Genomic DNA, 21,202 nt, shown 5'->3' on the forward strand with positions numbered 1-21,202 from the left:
TGGGTGTGTCCTAGTTTCAGGCTGTTTGTGTAATGAGAGCACATTAGAGCAATCACTCCACTACCAAATAAAAAAACACGCTGGCAACGGGATTGACAACAGGTTGGCAACATTTTGAATAAACTTCCCTTTGAATGCATGTACAATCTGAACTTCTCATAAACCGTAAAAAAAAGTTAGAAATTTAAACACTGCTCTTTTTTTGTTGATTCTGTCATTGTGTCTGCTAAGTCATAAAAAAATAGCTCGTTGCATTTTGTCAGATTCTGGATTTAAATTATTTTAGAGACAAACACCTTATTTGATCATTGACCTTTTGGTTTGTTTTATGATCATAAAGATGTTTTACTTAGCAATGCTGTTTGTGTAATGATATTTTAAATTATACTACCCTGAGCAAATCCTAAAGGACACTTGTATAGTAGTCATGTGTGTGTATGTATGTGTGTGTGTGAGAGAGAGAGAGAGAGAGAGAGAGAGAGATTCAGCCTTGGTAACTGGGAGGGATCTACCACAAAGCAGGATTCCTCCACTGGTGAGCAAGGTGATGCAGTCATGGCATCATGACCAAACTGAAGGTCTTAGTGACGTGGGTCTTTGGGGAATGGTTTCAGGAAACCATACAGCCATGGATCTTATTTTACCAACAATTTCTGGGAACCTATGTGTGGATACCTAAGCTATTACTATTCTTTATGGGCGTGTATGTCATACTGCAAACAACTAGTCATGGGAAATGTGTGAAGGGTCACAAATTCCTTATCAGCAGAGAAACCACAAAAGTATATCATGTTGACTGCCTTGTCAAATGTCAGAACGTCGTTTTCCAAACCCTAACTTGTGGCTACATGCATTCCAACAAAACTGTAAAATCCCTCCACATAATGTAAAGATGAGTCTGCTCAATAGACAAATCCAATAGGAACACCAGAACCATCATGGGTAGGTTGTGCTTACGCACATAATCCGCATCAAATTCCCACAGGACTGCAGAAGGTGAGCGCGGTCAGTCTGTCTCTTGGGGAATCTTATGAAAATGGCACCGTGTCTGACAAGCAGTTGTTAATTTTAGTATTTATTGGTCAGTAGTCTATGAATGTAGTCTAACCTGCTATAAGAGTGGTTAAATGTCCAGGACACATGAGACACATTTCATGAGATTTCATGAGTGTAAGGGTAACTTTATGAATAGCTTGCCAGTGTGCATTCTTGCTCGGGTGCTAAGCATTCCCAACAGCATGCAATAAGTAAAACGAATTAAAAAAAAACAAAAAACCAGCAACGTTTGTGCCAGAGTGATAGAATTGATTTCAGCAAGTGGCATATGCAATATGAGGTTCTGGAAGCCAGCAATGATATTGGCTCTGTGCAAAAGCTATCTACAATCTAATCCACCATTGCAAACAAAGTCCAGAGTTAGATGATGAATGATGAAGCTAACTGGCTAATTACTAGAGCCAATTAAATCTGACAGAAAATGTCAGGGGATTTGTGCTTCTCACAGTACATTCCTCTTTTTGTGCTTGTAGCCATCTTCTTTACATTCAGCTGGGTAGTGCTGCTATTTTTACATAAATGAGCAGCAGTTTATTTTTTAAACAATTCAGACAAGTCATCAAGGTGTCATGCAGGAATATGGTGTGCACAGCAATGACAGGCCACCATTTGCCACCAGAACATGAATATATGAGGATAAAATGCGAATTCATATACCTAAGTAATTCGTGTCCACCTTCATGCTATTAACTGAGCAATAACTTGGAACATTTGCTTTTGTAAATCCATCTTTTCTTTGTGGCTGTTATGTGACCAGAATAACTGAAGTTCCTATGGCTGGGATGAAGATTAGATTTTGTGCCCTCTAGTGGCTGAAATTAGGCGTTACTTAAAGCAAGCGCAAAAATGTGGCTTCTTGTAATGTGTTCCAGTTCACGTTAAAAGATTTAGAAATTAAAATGAATAGTAAACATTTATATGAACTTTGCATTCCGACAAACACTCAAGTACAGGGTTCCTAAAGATGATTAAACAACTCTTACACAGAAAGCAGAAAACCTCTGGAAGAATTGCTCCCAGGGGCCAGTTTTTCAAAAATAAATTTGGCAGGGTCAAAGTAATTGGATCAGATCAAATTGAAAAATAACATTTTTCAAAACATATCGTAACATTTCTGATCCTGATGATATCATATTTTGTAATCCAACACCGTATCAGGAATAAATGCCACATTTGGGTTTGTCAAAACACAGAGCTAAAAAATACAAAAAAGAGGGCCATGTTGATATGACAGCACCCATAGTGGGTTGGATACACAGTACAAAACAGGGGCAGTGGTAGTTCAGTGGTTAGGGTACTTGACTTGCAATCAGGTTGCCAGTTCATGCCCCACCACTGTCAAGTTGCCAATCTTGGACTCCCTTAACCCTCAAGTTGTACTCAGTCATAAATATAAGTTGTGTTGGATAAAAGTATCAGATAAATGTAAACACTAAAACATGATGGGTGTATGCTTTTGTGAAGTTTATCACATGCTGACATTTACTACCACAGGCCAGAAGAATACAGTCATTTCACAAAAGAAACAAGATGTTAACTCTTCTGTCTGTGGTTGTGTTAAAACCACTGGTGCTGGCTGTTTAAGGGCCCCAGAGCAGGTAAAACATTTCAAGCAGTGTTTGGAGACCACTATGAATGCAGACACCTGCCTGTCATGAGCTTGCCAGGATGGAAACCTTTGTCTTGAAGTGGATGTGTCTGTGTATATTATGGTTGTTTTTACTTATCGAGATGCTTGAATGACGGGTTTACTGAGGTTCAACGAACATTCCGACTTCAGACATCTCAGAACATGAAGGCATCTCAGAACCCACGAACGACACGTCAGAAATAAAACGTAGTTTTAGAGTGATCACTCTGGGGAATGAGAAAGATACAGGCTCCGTAATGGCTGTAGCGTTGAGCTCTTTTCGGAGGTCGTCGCTAACGTTCCCCACCTCTCAGGACTATAAAATTCTTCCCCTCGTCATGTTTCCGCTAGTTTCTGTCACATGACGGGTCAAAATTCATGGATTAAGGAAAACGAACCGTTCAGGCTCCGCACTATGGAGGAGAAAGCTTCTCATAGCAAGAAACACCCCACTAACTTGGTGTCAATTCTGGTCCACACAACCCGCTTTGTCATTTTATTGAAGGCAAAGTAACAAAGGTGAAACGCATTTGTAAAAGTGCGCAGAGGTTTGTAAGGTAATTTGGGTGTGGGCAACTTACTTTCACAAGGCATTTTCTACAAAACGGTTAATTCTGCGAAAAGCGGCGGAAAACGAAGAAAATGTCTGAGTTGGAGAACTCCGAACAGCCGGCGGCTGCTTTCTCCTCAGAGCTTAAAGGCGCGACTAACGGAGGGCAGGATTCCTGCGAGAGCCCGGACAACATGAAAGATGTAAGTTTAGTGTGCGGAGACTAAGAAAGCGTGGCAAAGGGTTCTCGACGCAGCAGGCAGAAGCTTTCGTTCGTGTATCTATTAAGGATCTTTTCCTCAACAACTGCACCACTGCAAATGGAGAGACGCTTTCTCCAGTTAAAAACGTCGTTTGATTCAGAAACGTGCCCCTTCATCCGTGCAAAAGGGTGAATGCATGCAGATACAGTGTTCATGTGAGCAGGACTCTTTCTTTTGTATGCCAGGACGTCTTTAGGTCGCTTGCTGTGTTGTTCATGAGGTAAACTGCAACTCCTGCGGTTTTACCGTTCATGTAAGTGAACCGGTAAACCGCTATATACCAATATAGCTATATACCATCACACTTACGTGGACCAGAGCTGGATGGTGGTGCAGTCTGTTGTTTTAAATACATTCAGCTGTGCTGACCATAAAAACATCGTTCTGTGTGGAACAAGACCAATCAAGTTTGTATGAAACCCTAAGACATATTTTACAGTGGGTATGGTACCGAAAAGAAGCTTGAAAGCTCATTGTTTTGGCTCCTATTACCCTTTAGGTTGCAGTGCTTGAGGGGTTTTGCTATAACAAATGACCATTTTGTTGTTGTTGGCGTTTAGAGGTTTGACCTCGCAGCAGTCTATGTGTCCGATGCTCAGCACAACAGGAACATCACCTTTGACGCATCTCCCCCATCAGTGAGGTAAGTTCACTTACTGCTCATCATAACCCAGTTCTGGTGGTCATCTGTTCCTGTTTGCCTTGTGCTACATCTGCTTCGGGGTCTCGCTTGCTGGATGTGTGTGGGCTTGTGCCTGCGTGACTGGTGTAGGCTGTACCTCATCTACAACCACTGGATGCTGCATGTGTTGGTGTATGTGTTCATCCTGGTGGACTTGGCCCTGGCGCTGTTTGAGGAGCCTGCACTCATCCCGCTCCCTGTGTGGGTTAGTAACGCGTTTATTTCCACCACATGCCTGATCACTCCGGTCACCGCGTCGCACATTCGTTTCACAATATATTTACTGAGCAATTCCTTTATTAACTACAATAAGGTCTTTTCATTTAATTAAGATGGAGGTCCAGGATTGGTCAAATATGTGATTTTCTTAACATTCATCTGTAACAGAGAATTGGTTTTACGGTTCTGTGTGCATGCACATGTATGTATGATTGTGTTTCTGTGCATGCATGTCTCCTCACAGGCCACGTCAATGATTGAGCTCATCTGTCTGGTAGCGTTCGCTGTGCGATTGGCACATTTCGCTAAAGTAGTTCCCCGTCGAATATTCCTCAGGGATCCCAAAAACATTTGCATCATCGTCATAATCACGGTAAACCCAGTGTGTGCATGAATCCTGCTTTTTTCTGAAATCTATTTATTTATTTAACTGTCAGTTCAGCTTGTGACCCATCGGGTATTTGGACTGAAACCATTGTTCACCCAGGAAAACTCCAAATGCTGAAGACTCCACTTTAATGAGCAAAATCTTTAGACGCTGTGGAATGAGGGGGGAAAAAAATGCAATGCCAGCTTTTTCAGTTTTTAGATTTCTTAATCATTTCTGAGGAACTTCTTTGCACAAGGAAATGCCTCACCAGCTCTGCTGAAGTGCAGAGCGAGTGTGTTTCTGTGCTGCAGAGTGAACTTTAGCCTCCGTTTCTCGGTATCAGCACTTTTAAAACCTAGGAATGGGAACTTTAGCCACTGTGCGCAATGCTTTCTTTCAGTCTAACAGCGATGTTTTGTCTCCTTTCTTTCGCTCATTTGCAATAGGTTTTTCCAGCTTAGACTTTGTTTAGCTGCGACTGGATATAGCCTGCTGAAATCATGGCAGTTTTGCAGGTGTTAGCAAGGTTCTGATTTGTTTGTCTGCCTCAGCTCTGCCTCCTTGATATGATCATATATGGAGCTCTGAAAGTGTCTGGCAACTACGCAGTTCGCTGGTCCCGCGTCCTACGGCCTCTCCTATTGGTCAATGTCACAGAGGGACGGCAGGTACTGTAAAGGAATAGCTTGTCTGATTGGCCGTCGAGTGCTTTCTTCTCTTGCTCTTTCGTGCTCTCTCTCTCCCAGGCTGCCTTTTGATTTGCGGCTGCTTACTTTGATTATGAAAATCAGACTGAATTGCAGTAATTCAACTGCCTCTTTCAGAGATTAATGTCTCTCCTCATCTGCTGTGCATACGTGCGTGCGTGCATACATGTGTTCGTGCGTGCATACGTGTGTATGTGTGTAGCTCCGCAGGGCATTCAGGAGTATTCGGAACGCCCTGCCTCAGATCCTGGTTCTCTTTTTCCTCTTCATGTTCAGTGTGCTGATTTTCTCCCTCATGGCTCTGAAGCTGATGGGAAAAAGGTAAAGTGCCTCAAGGCAACACGACACACACACACACACGCACGCACTTGTACGTGTACGAGTGGGATCTGCAAGTATGTTAGGGGAACATGTGCGTGCGTTTACAGCCGAGGGAAGTGTGCCTGCGTGCGGAGATGTGCGGAGATGTGCGCAGACGTCTCCCTCACAGATACAACCCTTGCAACACCTGCATACAAAACTGATCTTCCTCCCCTAAATCTGTAATTATTTTTCCACCCTGCAGTCAGCTCCACCTCACTCTGCTCCACCTTGCACAACTTACCAGCCTCTAAGCTCCAAGTCCCTCCATGTTTTCTCTTGCCTTCTTTATACAGTTTAGTTTTTCCTCCATGTCTGTTTTTCCATTCTATGTATTTATAAGCTCAGAAGCATTTAGGACTTTTTTTTTTTTTTTTTTAATTTTTAATACAGTTACAATGTTGTGGTCGTTATTGAAGTTCCTGTTTACTCAAGAGTTTTCAGTAAGTTATAAGTTAAGGGCACTAATTCGTTTTCTCTCCCATCTCTTCTAGAAACCTTGAAACCATTGAGGGTGCCCCATATTTTACAAACTATTTGGACATTGTTTTTGATCTCTATGTTTTAGTGACCACTGCCAACAGCCCTGATATCATGTAGGTATTAAAAAAACAAAACAAATAAACAACAAAAAAAAACCCAGTAAACTTTCAGAATGTATAGTCCCTGCCTTTGTGACATTTGGTTATCAGATGAAACAACCGTATATATCTGTGTTACTAAACTGTGGGTTGTGGGTGTATGTTTGCTAATTGATCTCCTTTTTTTTTTTCTCCATTTTCCCCTGAAGGATGCCAGCATACAACTATAGTTCGTTCTTTGCTCTTTTCTTCATTCTGTACATCGTCATCAACACTTACACGTTCATGTCTGTGTTCTTGGCTGTAGTCTACAATAACTACAAAAAATACCTGAAGGTATTTGAAATATATTAGTATTTTTAATGGAATTATAATTATATTATCATCAACATGTATTAAATGACTTTTTTTTAACTTCTGTGTACCTTGAATGCTTCCTTGAAGGAGTATGCTGGATGTTGGTGCTATTCAAAATGTAGCAAAAATTAATTTGTGATTTGTGACACATGTTACGGGTTCAAGGTCACTTCTCCCTCCACCCAGTGTCTTTTTAGCTGTTATATTAATATTAATTAGTAATCTTACTGCATTTTCTTTTATCTCTCCGAATCCAGGAAGAGGTACGGCAGCTGGTGAGGGCCAAGCGGCAGAAGATGTGTCACGCCTTCAGTCTGCTGAAGGAAGGAGGAGAAGAGCCAGTGGTCAGTAAGGCTCATTGGAACCGGCTAGTGCGACTGGTTCAACCTGACATCACCAACGCCCATCGAGAGCTGCTCTGGAACGTCTCGGACCACCACAACAGAGGACACATAGGTCAGACTGAGCCCCTCTCTTTTCGTTTAAATCACACTTTGTCCATCACTGCTTTTATCAGTTAGACTTAGTTTATCTCATATAAATCAGACTCTGTCCATCTCTGCTGATATAAATCAGACTTGCTCCAATCTCCATCCAGGTTCATCTCCATTCTATAATAAAGTATGCAACCTTGCTCAGTCTATAATGTTCAACACAGTGAAGTTTTCCAAATATATAACCATTATACCCTATAATTGTAGTAATTCAAAAATGATATGGTTTAATACATGGCAAGATAAAGAAAGAAAACCGTAAAGAGAAATGTGAGCATTATGTAACAATCTGACCTTTCACTGTGGGAAACGGCTTTGTGTTTTCTCTACTGGTTTGGTGTCTCCGCTACAGGAAAGGTGGCGTTTGTGCAGCTGGCTGATCTGCTGAATATCCAGGTGATAACACTAAAGTCTCGTGCACACCCACTGCACACCTGGATACCTGCCATCTATGAGTCTGCTGTCAGCAAGCTTATCTGCAGGATGGTTCGGCACAGGTAACACACACACTTCAAGTTCAAGAGGTTTTATTGTCATTTCAGCTATATAAAAGTACACAACAAAAACGAGACGGTGTTCCTCCAGGACCATGGTGCAATATAAACAACAGTGCAACAGACAACATGCTACACAAGTGCAAACAGTCCAATATAGTGCAAAATGTCATTAAATAAACATTAAATAAACAATAATAAATACAGGACAGGACAAATACAAAATGAGTAGACAGTGCAACACAGTACTGGGCATATGTAAAGCGAGTTGTGCATAGCAATCAGTGACATGCTACCCTGAACATAGCAGTCAGCGGTAGCAGCATGCTCTCACACACAAACTCAGGCAAGATCACTCAGAGATCAGTCAGGATAGATGGTGACGTGAAGGGTTTCCACACAGCCAGATTTGGACTATAGATCAAGCAAGACCTTTCTAAAGCATAATGCCCCTCCCTTTGTGAAACACTCAACAGTGTGTGTGTGTGTGTGTGTGTGTGTGTGTGTGTGTGTGTGTGTGTGTGTGTGTGTGCGCGCGCGCTCTTACATTCTGTGCATGTGTCAGGATGTTTGTGTACCTGTATGATGCCATAATCCTGGTGAACGCTGTCTTCATTGGACTGGATGAAGAGGACCCCGTAGTGTCCAGTGCTGAGTGGTTCTTCCTCACCCTCTACGTGCTCGAGATCCTGCTCAAGCTCTACACCTTTGAGCCTCGCACCTTCTTCGCCAGACATCACTTTTGGAACTGGTGAGGGGGACGAGACTTTGGCAGATTTACAATGTGCAGACGTATCATGGTTTGAATGCGGTGCCTCTTGCTGCAAAAAATGGCAAGTTTGTTCTTAAACCAGCTCCTCCTCACAGGTTTGACACCATCATCATCGTTTCTGCTCTGCTGGCAACTGTCATTAATGCGGCTCTGAAATCCTGTAAGTGCATGTTCCCGGCAGCCAGAGCGCACATACTATAGCTACCTGGTGAAACATGGTCATCTTAGAATTAGTGTTGGTATACGTTCCAACATTGTAAAAAGTATCCGTCTTTATCTGGAAGGCTCGCACTGAGCCAGGGTTTCTATTCTAGGGTCAGTGAAACGGCTTACTTAGTTACACTGACTTTAAAAAAAAATATTATTATTTTATTTATTTATTTTTTACAGATTTGAGTCGTCTTCAGCTATCATTTTAAGAATTAAATTAGATGTATAGATGCAGAGAAGGCAGTGCTTGTGCTCTGCAGGAGAGGAGCTGAGGTAAATGACTTACGGCAGTGCTAATCTGATCTGGGATCAGTGGTACACTAAGCCCTGTGGACTGCTGACAAACAGCTGACTAAGCTTCAGCTCTCTGGTTTCTACTCATAGCTCAAACAGGCCCGACCAACAGCACATCTGAAGCTCCTGAACCAGAAATGTAAAAAGACCCCATGTTTTGCCTTTTTAAAACCCGAAAGGTCAAAGCTGTACCATTTGTTTGTGGGACCAGCTAGCTGTAAAGGGCCAGTAGCGGTTGCCTTGGTTCAACGCTTGTTTTTTTTTTTTTCTCTGCAGCTGGAGGCTATACAAGTCGCCAGATCCTGGACATCGTCTTCATCCTGAGAGTACTGAGGCTCATCCGGGTGGTGGACAGCATTCAGAGGTTAGGCCAGGACACCGCTCACCTGTGCGCGAACACAAATGTTCACGAGTATGTGGGTTTGTAGGAGCCGTCCCGTGGCGCGTGACATGGCTCTCTCCTCCTTCCCCGGCAGGTTCCGCGCCATCATCAACACGCTGATCAAGATCGGCCCACTCATGCTCACGTTCGGCCAGCTGATTCTGGTGAGCGCTGACTCCTCAGTAGTGGAGCGTCCATTATACGCATACTGATCTGCTTTAAACCTCCGTAGGGTGGTAGAGAGGTGGCGCTCACAGACGCGCCATGTTGTCCCTCCAGGTGGTGTACTACATCTTCGCTATGGTGGGGATGGAGCTGTTCAAAGGGAAGGTGCAGTTTTTCAGTGCCGACTCTCCTGACCCGGCGCGGGAGTACTGTGGAAATGCCCTCCTCAAAGACACGCTTTTCGCCAGGAACAACTACTGCAAGAACAACTTCAACGATGTGGTGTCCTCTTTTGTCCTGCTGCTGGAACTCACCGTGGTCAACCAGTGGCACGATATCCTACGTGATGGCTGACTTGGCCTAAAAACACTCTTCAGACGTAGCTCCAGAGAAAACGGGGTGTAAAGCAGAAGGCTTATAGCAAGAGTTGAAATGTCTTAACTTTAGATCTAAATGTTTTGTTTAGTGCTGCTTCTTTCCTGTGTTCTTTGTTGTTTCCTTGACTTGGTCTTACTGCTTGCTGGTGGCTTTGCTTCAGTGACCCATGTTTCAGCCAGAATATTCTTTGTTCTCTTCCACATAGTGGTTGTCATCATCATCATGAAGTAAGATTATATGATGTAATTTGGATTACCTGTCTAGACAGGCGGAATGAAAATGAGTGTCCCTAAATGACCTTTTTTTTTTTTTTTAAACTTGTGATCAGCATTTTCGTGGCCTTTATCCTGGAGGCATTCATTATTGAGTACATCGTTGAAAAGAATGACCTGCAGACATCCCTGGAGAAGAAGATTGAAGAGCTGAATCTGTGTGTGGAGCAGTAGGTTTCCTGGTTCATAACCCCACAGCACAGGCTGTTTTCTTCTGCACGGATCCCTTCAGTGGGATTCCAGTATTTCCAGAGTTATGCTAAAAAGCAACTTGCTTTAGCTGAGCTGATGGAATCTGTTTAAAAGTAACAAACGCCCCTGATTTGCTCAATATCACTTGTATAATCAGCTCAAAAACTATAAACATGGCTGTAGTATAAATCCTTCCGCAAACGGGTTATAAATAGTGTTGCAAGTTTGTGAGATTGTTATTTTTATGTTTGCCTAGGGATCACCTTGATGGCAACCTTGTGGATGCCATGGAAACCCAGGACAATGACATGGGTCCCGCAGACACCCCCTCTACCAAGCCCACCATCATGTTCAAAATCAGTTCAAAAAGTAACAAATGCTTTCGATGTGCCGCAGAGCTCCGACAACTCGAGTTGTCCCGCTGCCACCAGTAACGTAGTCTGCTGTTCTCGTCTTTGGCAGGATACAGCACCATGGATGGCCTGTTGCAGAGGATGTTTGAAACGGGAACTGATCTGAGTGCAGAAGTCATTGCCGATACCTCCGAGGACATGAACTTCTCCAACCCGTCTTTCTCTCCTGCGTGACTCGTGCGAGGACGTGAACCTCTGTACATGACTACAGCCTAAATGTACATTTCTATCGCATCGTCTTTGTATACACAAACTGTCGGGGGCTAGTGAGAGGAACTACACTACGCTAAATTACATGCATAGTGAATGGTGATATTTGCAAACCGGGCCAGTTTGTATGGAGCAGTCAAGCATATGTAATGGCGCTTTGCTCTATACCAGACAGTGTTAAGGAGGGAATCGACTGCCACGCACTCTTTTCAATCTGAGATCAATAAACCACAGAGAACAGTAAAAAAGGATGCATAAGATAAATACATAAATCAGTAAACACAGGTGAAATGTTTATTCTCCCATACAGGACAGAAAAGGCTGACAGAATATATAGGCTAAAAAGTCATTATTTCTGCTCATGCCTATTTTTGTATAATACTGCAATCGTAATCAAACTGTCAATGTTATAGTGAGGTTTGTATGAATTTAAAGGCACAGCATTCCTCGAGTACAATAAAACTAAGCAAATGAGTACAGTTTTCCTTTCTTCGCGTCTGAGCCGTGGGCTCGTTTGCAGTGCAGCTTCTCTCCACTAGGGGGCAGAATCTCAGCCGCGTTGCTCACCACAAGCAAAAAGGCGGCGAGCCGTGTCGGGCTAGCAGGCGATACTGGTGCTGATGCGAGGAGGAGAGAAGCATCCTCCGCCATGGTGGAGGAGCATCTACACACGCGACTGAACTGAACAGAGAAACATCGCGGCTTCAAAATGAGCAGGTGGGAACTGCGGCGTTTTCCCTAAAGGCCTGTACTCGGTATTTAATGTGTCGGGCTGGGCGTAGGATATTTTCTAAGGATGTACGTGATGTACATTGGTAAGGTGACCACGCATGCCTCAGGCTACAATGTATTAATTTTTTTCATTGAAATAACCGTGTATTAAATAAAAAAAAGAGAAAATAAAAGAAAGCAAATTTATTTTCATGTTCATTTCCACAATATCTGGTAGGAACGTGTTTTATCAGTTTGCCGCATTTAAAATAGTTGAAAGAGCATGTGACTGGCGTCTCTCCGCTCGATAGGCAAGTTGGGGATTGTAGTTCAACTTGGACACGCCTTTGGCAATTTTCTGTGCTCAGTCTCACATTCTTGATAGGGTACCTCTCCGTCATTGCTCTGCTCTTGTTTATTTCTTAACGTAGTGTGTACTAGTCGTTTGGGATGTGGCAGCAGATACGGGAGAATGGCGCTTTGTGATGGAGCAGCTCTGATCCGCTCGGGAGCCTGCCCGCGTCGCCCTCTGGTGGTGGGATGGGTGAACCACAGGGGTGTCCGTGCCGAGGCGCTGAGCTGCAGTGCGGAAAAACAACAGAAGGATGCGCAAATGGGCAGCTGCGCCTGGCTCTGCGCGTAGCTGGAAAAATGGCAACCTTTGAACGTCGTGCGTTAATGCCAAGCTTATTCGCGGCTCTGGATTATTTACAATGGGGGTGGTGTAGACAGCCTGCTTTGTTTTGAACGTTTAGTCTATCTGTAGTACAGGCCTAGTAACGCAGATGATTTAACGTGTGACAGAGCGGCTTGTCGAAGTGGGCTGTTACGACACCTGTAGTCAGTCCCGGCAGGTTGCGCTCTCTCTTGGGTTGCGTTTGAATTGATGGCCATTCACCGGGGGGAGTAGACCTTGAGATGATCGGCTGAGGGCCGCATGCTTCGGTGCAGGACTCGGTCCTTCATCACGCCGTGACGGTGGAGCCCGGCATCATCTGAGTCGCTACCGAAACGCGGAGGCTCCGCGGACGGATGTGCAGCTTTACGCAGCACCCCGTCGTCCGTCGGGCGGGACGCCTGGACGGACACCCATTCGTCATCCTTCTGGAGTGAGCTGGGAGCTGATTTTCATCGATCGATATTATTTTAGGGTGTCACCGTGTCACGTCGGTACATATCAAATCGAACGCCTTTCATGGGCTTTAACAAATCTGAATGATAGTCGGCGTGTTTGCAGCGGTGTGAGAATACCAGAAACGTAAACGACTTCATTTCTTAGCGGTCAGCAAATCCTTTCCTCTCGAAAAGAAGGAAAGATGAATTTGATGCCTCCTGCACACTATACCAGACTTAAATGCCGCACGTAGGTGCCACGGTCGGTGAGTGCCACACTGATTCTTATTACGCTCAGCTCTGTTGGCCAGCTCGATAGGTTATGGTGTTAATGCTGTGCGTTGCAGTGCCATATTCCATGTGTCGTCCTTGCAGGGGTTATTAAAGTGGCCACCCTACACTGTGTCTTTAAAGGAGGACCGGCCTGATGGTCTGCCCACTGCTACATCCCAAATGAAGATTTCAAAAAGACGGAAAGGCTTGAGCTACCACAGTTCCTCTGCCAGGTGAGTCCTCCACACGCAGTACGTGTGTGTGTGTGTGTGTGTGTGTGTGTGTGTGTGTATGGTTGGTTATGGACCAGAGACCCTTAAACTGATGCTCCCTGCTCCCACGTTAATTAATCCCTCACAGCTAAAGCACTAAGTGTTTTGTATGAATCCCACACGCACTTTATTATAATAAAACAGCAGTAAAGTGATCTTTTTAGTATCCTGTCAGCATCAGTGCAACACGTATTTGTTTATAAGTGAAAGGTTTGTCTCTCTGACCTGTTTGTAGTGTAAAGTAGGCCCAGGTGTTTTCTTTTTTCCACCTGTGTTTTGTGTACGCGCACACTCCGTAATCATTTCGCTGTATTTGCACATTGTATTTCCTGTGTTTAGTTTACACCAAAGGCATTCGCGATCGCGACCCTTTTTTGGTTTGTTTCGTAATGTCCGTCATCACCTATGTGTCGTGTTTGTGCTTCCTGGCGTGCGCTGGTGCATGCGTGTTCGTCCGTGTGGTCTAAAGGATCTCTGTGCTTTTCACCTTTGTGGATTGAGTTTCCGTCTGACCCAGGCTCCCCGCGGGGAGCGTCATAATGGTGACTTCGCAAAAAGGATTGCCTGACTCCCCGCGTGTGTATATGTGACATGGCCCTGTCTCAGAGCTGGGAGAACTGGAGGCTGCTGGAGAATTCACACTCTTTTTAAGACTTAGGCACAGAATGTTTTATAGATCAACTACTCTTAAAAACCAAAACTTCGGACATAGCTATAATAAATTTCCTCTCTTGTTGTTGGTTTTTTTTTTTTGGCTTGTAGGAGGTCAAAGGCGGGCTTTGAGATCAACTAATGTGATCATATTTGTGAGAGACGTAAGGTTTTTGAAGAGATTAATGAATATGGTGAGCGTTTATCAGCTCTTCATAGTGACTGCATTTTTACTTTATCAAGTTTGAGCACAAAATGGCTGTCGCAGCTTCCCGCTCCTGGTGGGAGTTAACTGAATGATTTCTGCTTTATCGATCGGAGAAACCTGAATGCCTCCCTGCTCCCTCTCTGCCCCCCACCCCCGCCCGTGCTTTGCGCTGACTGCAGCTGCCCTGAGCTCTGAGTCCTGAGTGGGGCATTTAGCCTCAGTACAGCAGGGAGCTCTCTGTGATCCAGTAGGGGAGACTACGGGGAGCGGCTGCGTTAGCGGGCCCCGCAATGCGAGCTGACCTGCCCTGTTCTTCTGCTAGGAGAGCCTTCCTCCTCTTAGACCGCAGGGTCCCTCCGAACTGTTTAGACGGGGGACGGTTTAAGACGTTAGGTTGCGCTAAAACGACCCTTCGCTGAAAAGCGGATTAACGGGTGGTAAGAAAGAAGTAACGATTTTCACACATGTTCGCGCACAGAGGGCTACCGCACTCAGCCTGGCCCTCTAAAAGACAGTTCGGCTTTCTACAGTGCGGTCCTGCGTTCTACCGCAGACATCGCTGCAGGCTTTCACACCACAGCCCTGCACTACAGGGCTGCATCTACAAAGATGTTGCTGTACTCCGGGAGTTTACTGTTCTAACTCCAGCCTTCAAACTACTTTCTAATCTCTTGAGCCAGTCCTCCCAGTTTAAAAGTGGGCCATAAGATTAATAAACCACTTTGAAACAAGAATAAAGTCCCTTTCTCAGTGCTTTAAAGAGGCACAGTTGCTAGTCATGATATAGCGCAGCGGGCTATGTAAACAAAGTGTTTTACATGGGTTACAGGATTCCGATAAGGAAGGAATTTTCATTGGTTTTGTAGAGTTGCCAACTCATGGGAATTTAAAGATGGACTCACCTATAGACCCTTTAAGGTCTATAGGTAAGGAATTTAAAACAATAAGAAGGGAAGGTCTTCCCTTAGATTCACCTCCAGAACATTTCAATTTAACAGCAGTATTTTTAGATTCACCTCCAGAATAGCACAACACATATTTATGTCCATTGTTCAAATTGTGAGAATTTAGCACTGCTACAGAGCTCACAAATGCAACCTGTCCAGCATGTGTTCTGACTGCTGTCTGGTGGGAACGAACCCATGAGTTACCAACAGTACTCCTGAGATGTAGTCGCGTTTCCCTGGTCTGCTCCATTGCTTCTTGCCGCTGTGCTGCCTTTACACGCCGTGAGTGGGCGGGCTGACCTCCGCTGGCCCGGCATGCCCTGACGCCAAGGCCAGTCGGCGATGCTGAGCTCAGTTCTGGTGCTAAGATAATCTGTGCATGCCTCCTCTGAGACTCTCTGCCCGCATGCTGCAGAGCACGGATTTGGGTTTTCACCCGCTTCATTTTCAGTCCTGAAGCAATTTCACGAATGTTTTGAGTGTGAGCCTTGTTCAGTAAAGTGTTTGGAAGTCATGTGGAAGTCACGAGTTGGCAGTGGAGGACAGGTAAGCGCACACTTTACTCTGGCATCATGAAGGTAAGAAAAGGTCATGGTGAGCACACCCTCAAAGCCCCTAACAGCGAGTGCTTTTACGTGCATTTAATAACATGATAACTGCAGAAAATCAGATTTTGTCAGTAATCTGATTGTGTTTGCGTGTTATTCAGATAATGGAAAAGCCCCAAGAGGCAGTAGGGAGTATTTGGATTTCGACTTTGCAACCAGCCAATAATCTCGCAGAATGATGTGTCTTAAACTTCCTGCCATGGCTTTTTGTAAACATATTTGTAAAAACAAATATGGATTTTTTTTGTTATGGTTATTAATAGTGCACAATGCTGCTCTTTTTACAGCTTTCTTGATATTGATGCAAAGACAGAAACAAGCTTTTCTGAACGAGCGAGTGCTGCACTTAATTCTGCTAGCCACTTCTGGGACAGCTTTACAGCTCTGTTCGATTATATTGGCATTCTTGTGCAGACTGAGAAATCCAAAAGAAATCAGAGTAAGGTATGCTAGCCCTGAGAAATTAGGTTCCTGAGCTAAAATCCAGCTCTCTTTATCAGATTTCTTAATCTGATTTCTAGGCCATACTCTGATCTAAGAAATTGGCGTATGCTGTTTAAATGACACTAAAATAATCAGATAACCGAAGAAATCCGATTATGACCGGATAATTAAATGCATGTAAACACACTCAGTAAGACCACAGCGTCTAAAAAAAAACTGAAATGAACTGCAATAAGGTTAGAACTCTCTCAAACTTCAGTGGCTCTAGTGTCTAGTGTTGAAATGTACTGTATAATGTACTCATGTTTGTTCGTTTCTGGTGCTCTTGTGATGTCATCACTGTTTCCCACACATGGTTTCGTCGTCCGTGGCTGTTTTTTTAATCTCACAGAAAGATTTGGTACAGAATGTATGTGAGCCAGTTAATCGCAGGACTCTGTTAAAGTGCTCAGCAGAACTAGGGTCCAGTAAGCCATCACAGCTAGTGGGCACTGCTAGATGACTGCTGAACACATAGTGATGCTAGATTGATCACATTCGCGTCCAGGGATTGACAGTCCAGATTTATAATGTCTAAATTTATTAGATTTATTGTGTTTTAATACATACAATTTTTCTAGCCAACATTTTTTTGGCCCCCTCCTATACCTTAATTGGTGTTGTACACACACCTCTGCTCTCAGAACATGGACTGGTTACGCATTTATGACAGAAGCACTAGGCCTCAAGGTTGGTCAGAACTTAATATTAGATCACTGATATATTTTAAGTTATATTTGATATTATGTATAACCCTAGCGATAATGAGCCCTAACCATCCCTAACCACGTTAGTTCCCTGAAGATCACATGATCCTTATTCCTTACCGCCAATTTATTAAATGCAGCAGCTCATATAGATCAGTAGATGAATTGTACCTTTGAAAATATATAGACATTTGATGTGTCCAGGCTAATTGTTTGTGTGTGTGTGTGTGTGTGTGTGTGCGTGTGGTTCCCTGTAGATAAATGGGTCGTTTAAGCTGGGGGCCGCCCGAGTGTTGTCGGGGTGGCAGTGTCTAGTGCCAGCACTGCAGGACAACGACAACATGAATGGCACGGAGCAGCAGGACATCCTGCCGCCCAACTGCATGGTGAAGGAGCGCTGGAAAGTAGTGAGTTCATGGTGGAAACACACGCACGCCACACAAGCCGCGAGAAGGAGTCACTGGCTGAAGGTGGAAAGGGAAAAAAAGTGTACATATCGATCCAAATGCATCCAAGATATATTAAGCCCCAGGGAACATAAATCTGTGATTGCTTTCTAATTAGGGTAATGTTGACCTTTTTCCTGTGGGCACAGGGTTTACATGCATGAATAATTGGTCATTGAGGACTTTCCAATGTCTACTTGTGCGTCTATATAATTTCTCCTCTGTCGATGCAAACTGGACACTCTAACCTTCAGGCTGATGCAGATTTAAGATTTTATTATCAGAAACAAAACCTGTTCATCTTTTGGAGACACCATTTGTCCTGGCGCTGTAAGGTTTATTACTAAGTCCAAGATTGCTACTTCATTCTTTATGAAACAACACAGTTGTTTAATGGAACTTGGCTGAAGGTTTAATGGAACACTCATTTGGTTCATTACAGGCATTTTAATATCTTACGCTGTGCCCCCTGGGACGTTAATGTACAAGTGTTGAACTGTTGTTCATTTCGGTAGGGAAGGTTCCCTTTCTGCCTCAAGATAATACCATGAGAAAGCAGTAGTGGTACAAGATCTATTCTTTCCCCTGCATCTCTGATGCACCAATGAGCACTGCATTATGTGATAGAGCAGCTAGTGGCTCATGTGCCTGTAACCTCTGACACTGGGCTGCCAGAGGCATCATGTGAAGCATGAAGCGCATATATGCCAGGGTGCTGCTTACCTGTCACAGCAGAGTGCAATTACTGTGCCGTGAGGATAGCCAATCAAGATGACTCACGTCTCACCTAGAATTATAGTGTTTTCATTTTAGCGTTTCACTACAGCTAGGAGACGATGCCTTGCGGGCAGTGCTAAACCAAAGTGGATATCGAAATAAATAATTTTTATTTGGTTTTGGTTTATTAGCTCTCTGTTTATCTGTTTACCCGAAGAGTATAGTCTGTATTGCCACAGTTTGTCACAATGCAAGGAATATTAAGGAGGAGGTATAGTCAGGAGGTAGTATTTTATGTGCATGTACATGTTTAAATAATTACATCCTGAACTAGTGAGAACCTTTTAGTGACTATTTTGCACTGCACAAGCTGTGTGTGAAGTGCCCAACACCTGCACTTTAAAATGTTGACACTGGGGGTGATTTGTTTTTCAATCCTGAGTACACTTATAACTAAAACGCAAAATCTCCTTACATGTTTAATGCATTTCCTATCCTAAAATATAGGATCCTCCCCTGAGTGGCAGAATGGAAACCCCACATTCCTGTGGAGTGCTGACTGAAAATGACTGACAGTTTGGTCTCTTGACACCCCCCCCCCCCCAGCTGAAGAAGATAGGCGGTGGAGGGTTTGGGGAGATTTATGAGGCGTTGGACCTGCTCACCCGGGAGAACGTGGCACTGAAGGTGGAGTCGGCGCAGCAGCCCAAGCAGGTCCTCAAGATGGAGGTGGCCGTGCTAAAGAAGCTCCAGGGTAGGAGATGTCTGCCAGGCTTTACCAGTCCGCGCCGCACCACGTACCGCAGAGAGCTGCTGGTGACTCCATAATTAGCGGAGCTACCATGATTCTGTGCTGTTGAGCTAGCGCTTTGGTGTGCTTGCTGCATGCCTGGCTGCTTTAACTGCTCAGTTGTGACGGTGTCTAGCACTATTGGAGAACTATTAGAGAACTATTAGCTGTTGAAGGGAAAAGGCAAGTGTAATAATTCATTACGTAATTAATTGTCAATTGTGTTAATTCATGGTTGTATTATTTGCCACATATTGGCCATATTCTGTGAATAATGTGCAATAAATAAATAATAAAACACACACACAGAAACATGTTATTCAGATTAGTCAATTAGACAAAGTTTTTGTGTGCACATAGAGTGAGTAATTACACTACCATGTTGATTGTGTTTTCTCAGGTAAAAACCATGTGTGCAAGTTCATCGGCTGTGGAAGAAATGATAAATTCAACTATGTCGTCATGCAGCTTCAGGTAAACACGTCTCCTCTTTGAAATAAAAAAACTAATTAGGGCTGCAAAAGTTAGCAGATGGAGATGGTTTATCCTGAATAAATGCATGCTCCCCTGCCGTGAGTGCTAAAACTTTACTCTGAGTTTGTGTGTTTCTTTGTCAAAGCTGAGACATTTGAATAGTTAGCATGTATAGCTTGGGTGTGATTTTTGGGTGTTGTTTTTCCCTAATTTCCTTGTTCCAATAAATAAAAATGATTTAAGTAACTGTATATGATTCCAATCTTTTTAAAGTCATATTTGTGTAGATTTTATATCTGTTTTTTTTTTTTTTTTTTTACACACATGGTTGTCATACGTTTAATGTTTTTAAATGCCTATTTGGCTTAACATTCGCATACAGATGCATTGCGGTTTTAATGTGGTTAGCTTGTGTGATGTGTATATATACATTGTGTATGACATGTAGTTAGCACAGATGGTGCGTAGTTAACATGTGCGGCGCGCCGTGCCTCTCAGGGGCGGAACCTGGCAGATCTGAGGCGGAGTCAACCACGTGGAACCTTCACCATGAGCACGACGCTGCGTCTGGGGAAGCAGATCCTCGAGGCAATCGAAGCCATCCACTCTGTGGGCTTCCTGCACAGAGACATCAAACCGGTATGGGTCCCCTCAGCACAGCCACAGACACTTGGGCAGAAACTCACCTGGTAGAGCAGGTAAAGTTCGGTTGCTCGCAACACCAACATCGTGGGGTTCCCAGGGAGCACACACACTGGCTTAATGAAAATATGTAAGTTGCTCTGGCTAAGAGCATCTACCAAATGCCATAAATGTAAATGTTGAAGGGTTTTGAGGAATGTTCAGTTCAGTGTTTACTAGAGGTTGGAGAAACCCATGGCAGAAGTCTTTGCTGATCAGCTGTACCAGCATGCATCAATACTAATTGTATTTAATACTCTTATAGCCAAAATAAAAGCAAATTTTTGCCCAAAATGGATCATTGGATGAAAAAATGCAAATACACAGTATAAATATTTCATGTTAACAGTAACATTCATCTGACGTCTTGAGATGTTATGATTCAGTGTCCTGTATGGTAATATTTTTCCATATTTATTTTCAGTCTAATTTTGCCATGGGGAGACTCCCATCCACATGCAGGAAATGCTATATGTTGGATTTTGGGCTCGCACGACAGTACATCAACACCAACGGAGAAGTCCGACCAGTACGTGACAACCTTTTGCCCCTTATTGCCTGTACAGCATAGGTCTAAACATTTGAACATTTTCTCTTGGACAGGATTGAGATTCAGGTACTTTAAAGTTGGAGTAGGCAATTTTATAGAAACCAGCAAGTGTAGTTTTTGGAAATTTACAACCGCAAAATCCCACCCCTACCTTCAACCCTCCTTCCAGTGCCACGCCCCCCCCACCCCCGAACCACGCGAGCGCAAACTGCAGCTGGGGAAGTCCACGAGAGTGTGTTGGAGAGAGGAGCGCAACACGTCATTTTCCTTTGTACATTTGTACATTTTCATCACTGTATCCAACTACCTCACGTCTCATTCATATGAAAGAAAACACGTAACACTATTTTACTGAACAGAAAAAACAAACATGGGCTTTGTCGGTACATTTGTCCAGCTACATATGTTAGTATTGGGATTTTTTTTTTATTGAAAATTATGAAGTAACATATTGCTGTCTAACTTGCAACAGCTAGTTGAGGTAATGTTGGATATCAGGCAAAACTAAAAACATCAACAA

General features: G+C 43.7%; 2 protein-coding genes across 7 annotated transcripts in view; both read left to right on the forward strand.

Moving 5' to 3' along the window:
• Nucleotides 1–3,054: 3,054 nt before the first annotated feature.
• tpcn3 (two pore segment channel 3) lies at nt 3,055–11,526 on the forward strand. Of its 2 annotated transcripts, XM_027010474.2 has the most exons (19): nt 3,055–3,439; nt 4,060–4,142; nt 4,272–4,386; nt 4,645–4,773; nt 5,322–5,438; nt 5,680–5,798; nt 6,332–6,433; nt 6,628–6,754; nt 7,033–7,231; nt 7,622–7,766; nt 8,329–8,514; nt 8,631–8,695; nt 9,316–9,403; nt 9,516–9,585; nt 9,701–9,920; nt 10,101–10,191; nt 10,293–10,406; nt 10,685–10,797; nt 10,891–11,526. In XM_027010474.2, the coding sequence occupies exons 1-19, from the start codon at nt 3,329–3,331 to the stop codon at nt 11,013–11,015; spliced, it is 2,319 nt and encodes a 772-aa protein (XP_026866275.2). In that variant the 5' UTR covers nt 3,055–3,328; the 3' UTR covers nt 11,016–11,526. The 2 variants fall into 2 exon arrangements, with proteins under 2 accessions (XP_026866275.2, XP_026866276.2); XM_027010475.2 differs by lacking the exon at nt 5,322–5,438.
• A 99-nt stretch (nt 11,527–11,625) lies between these two features.
• Nucleotides 11,626–21,202, forward strand: part of ttbk1a (tau tubulin kinase 1a) — a 41,260-nt gene continuing 31,683 nt past the window's right edge. Inside the window, exons 1-8 of one of the 5 annotated variants that reach the window (XM_035520825.1) lie at nt 11,626–11,768; nt 13,251–13,381; nt 14,183–14,265; nt 17,282–17,431; nt 18,794–18,941; nt 19,378–19,451; nt 19,950–20,090; nt 20,557–20,661. In XM_035520825.1, the coding sequence (XP_035376718.1) occupies nt 14,257–14,265; nt 17,282–17,431; nt 18,794–18,941; nt 19,378–19,451; nt 19,950–20,090; nt 20,557–20,661 (627 nt within the window). In that variant the 5' untranslated portion in view covers nt 11,626–11,768; nt 13,251–13,381; nt 14,183–14,256. Of the gene's footprint in view, nt 11,769–12,355; nt 13,142–13,250; nt 13,382–14,182; nt 14,266–17,281; nt 17,432–18,793; nt 18,942–19,377; nt 19,452–19,949; nt 20,091–20,556; nt 20,662–21,202 lie in introns of those variants that run through there. The other 4 variants (XM_035520826.1, XM_035520824.1, XM_035520827.1 and 1 more) reach the window with 4 other exon arrangements.

Source organism: Electrophorus electricus, chromosome 21 (assembly GCF_013358815.1).
Source record: "Electrophorus electricus isolate fEleEle1 chromosome 21, fEleEle1.pri, whole genome shotgun sequence".
Classification (NCBI taxonomy): domain Eukaryota; kingdom Metazoa; phylum Chordata; class Actinopteri; order Gymnotiformes; family Gymnotidae; genus Electrophorus; species Electrophorus electricus.